The sequence below is a fragment of the Apteryx rowi genome, unplaced genomic scaffold (genome assembly GCF_003343035.1).
Source record: "Apteryx rowi isolate R43461 unplaced genomic scaffold, aptRow1 scaffold_41, whole genome shotgun sequence".
Taxonomy (NCBI): domain Eukaryota; kingdom Metazoa; phylum Chordata; class Aves; order Apterygiformes; family Apterygidae; genus Apteryx; species Apteryx rowi.
Window position 1 is genome coordinate 144,158 of NW_020450621.1, and position 1,386 is coordinate 145,543.

General features: G+C 57.2%; 1 protein-coding gene across 1 annotated transcript in view; it reads left to right on the plus strand.

Annotated features, from left to right (window-relative positions):
- LOC112970855 (urotensin-2 receptor-like) overlaps positions 1-998 on the plus strand; it is a 4,150-nt gene extending 3,152 nt beyond the window's left edge. The window contains exon 2 of the mRNA XM_026075699.1: positions 1-998. Within this exon, the coding sequence (XP_025931484.1) occupies positions 21-998 (978 nt within the window). The 5' untranslated portion in view covers positions 1-20.
- The last annotated feature ends 388 nt before the right edge of the window (positions 999-1,386 follow it).

The window sequence follows — 1,386 nt, forward strand, 5'->3', positions numbered from 1 at the left end:
TCGGCACGGTGCTCTCGGTGATGTACGTGGCCGGGGTGGCGGGTAACGTCTACACGCTGGTGGTGATGTGCCACTCGGCGCGCTGCGCGGCCCCCATGTACAGCTCCATCATCAGCCTGGCCCTGGCCGACCTGCTCTACCTCTCCACCATCCCTTTCATCGTCTGCACCTACCTGGCCCAGGACTGGTACTTCGGGGACCTGGGGTGCCGCATCCTGCTCAGCCTGGACCTGCTCACCATGCACGCCAGCATCTTCACCCTCACCCTCATGTGCACCGAACGCTACCTGGCCGTCACCCGGCCCCTGGACACCCTGAAGCGGTCGCGCGGCTACCGGAAGGTCACGGCAGGGGCCGTGTGGTCCATCTCCCTGCTCCTCACTTTGCCCATGATGCTGATGGTCACCCTGACCGAGGGTGGCAAAGCGGAGGGCAAGGTGAAGAGGATGTGTGCGCCCACCTGGAGTGTGGATGCCTACCGGACCTACCTGACAGTGCTGTTCAGCACCAGCATCATGGCCCCGGGGATCATCATTGGCTTCCTGTACACACGCCTGGCCAGGACCTACCTGGAGTCCCAGAGGAACCCGCCCCACAAGGAGAAGAGCAAGAGATCACCCAGGCAGAAGGTCCTCATCATGATTTTCAGCATCGTGCTGGTCTTTTGGGCCTGCTTCCTGCCTTTTTGGATCTGGCAGCTGGTGCAGCTCTACAGCAGCTCCCTGCAGCTCACCGCCCAAACCCAAAAGTGCATTAACTACCTGGTGACCTGCCTGACCTACAGCAACAGCTGCATCAACCCCTTCCTTTACACCCTGCTCACCAAAAACTACCGTGAATACTTGAAGAACAGGCACCGCAACTTCTACCGGTTCACATCCTCCTTTCGCAAGAGGGGCTCCAACCTGCAGTGCTCCTGGGGACGGTCCATGTCCTCCAGCAACCAGTATGACTACAGCTCAGAGGCCCTGGGCATGGCCACGCTGAAGGACAAGTGAGGAAGAGGAGGCGCTCTGGAGACATCAGGACCAGAAGAGCATCTGTCCAAGGTAGGACTTTGAGACCCCCTAGCCCAGCAGGGTCCTAAAAACTCATTTCTGGTGGCTACTCTATTTACCAGGCAGTAAGTTGTGTGTACCCAAGTACAGTGAAACGCATTTGAATTTCTGTCTGGCCAGGGCTCCGCTCCTAAATGCTGGAGACAAATCCTTCTGGCATTTTGGGTGCAGAAGATGAGGTGGACGCTGTTCTGTTCTTTGACAAACTCTTTTCAAGTTTTGCTGAGTTCTGCCAAGCTCCAGCTCTGCACTATTTTCCCTGTGTGATTTCTCAGTGCTGTCCTCAGGCAACAGTTGGGTCAGATCTGCAAAGGTCTGAAACTGTCCT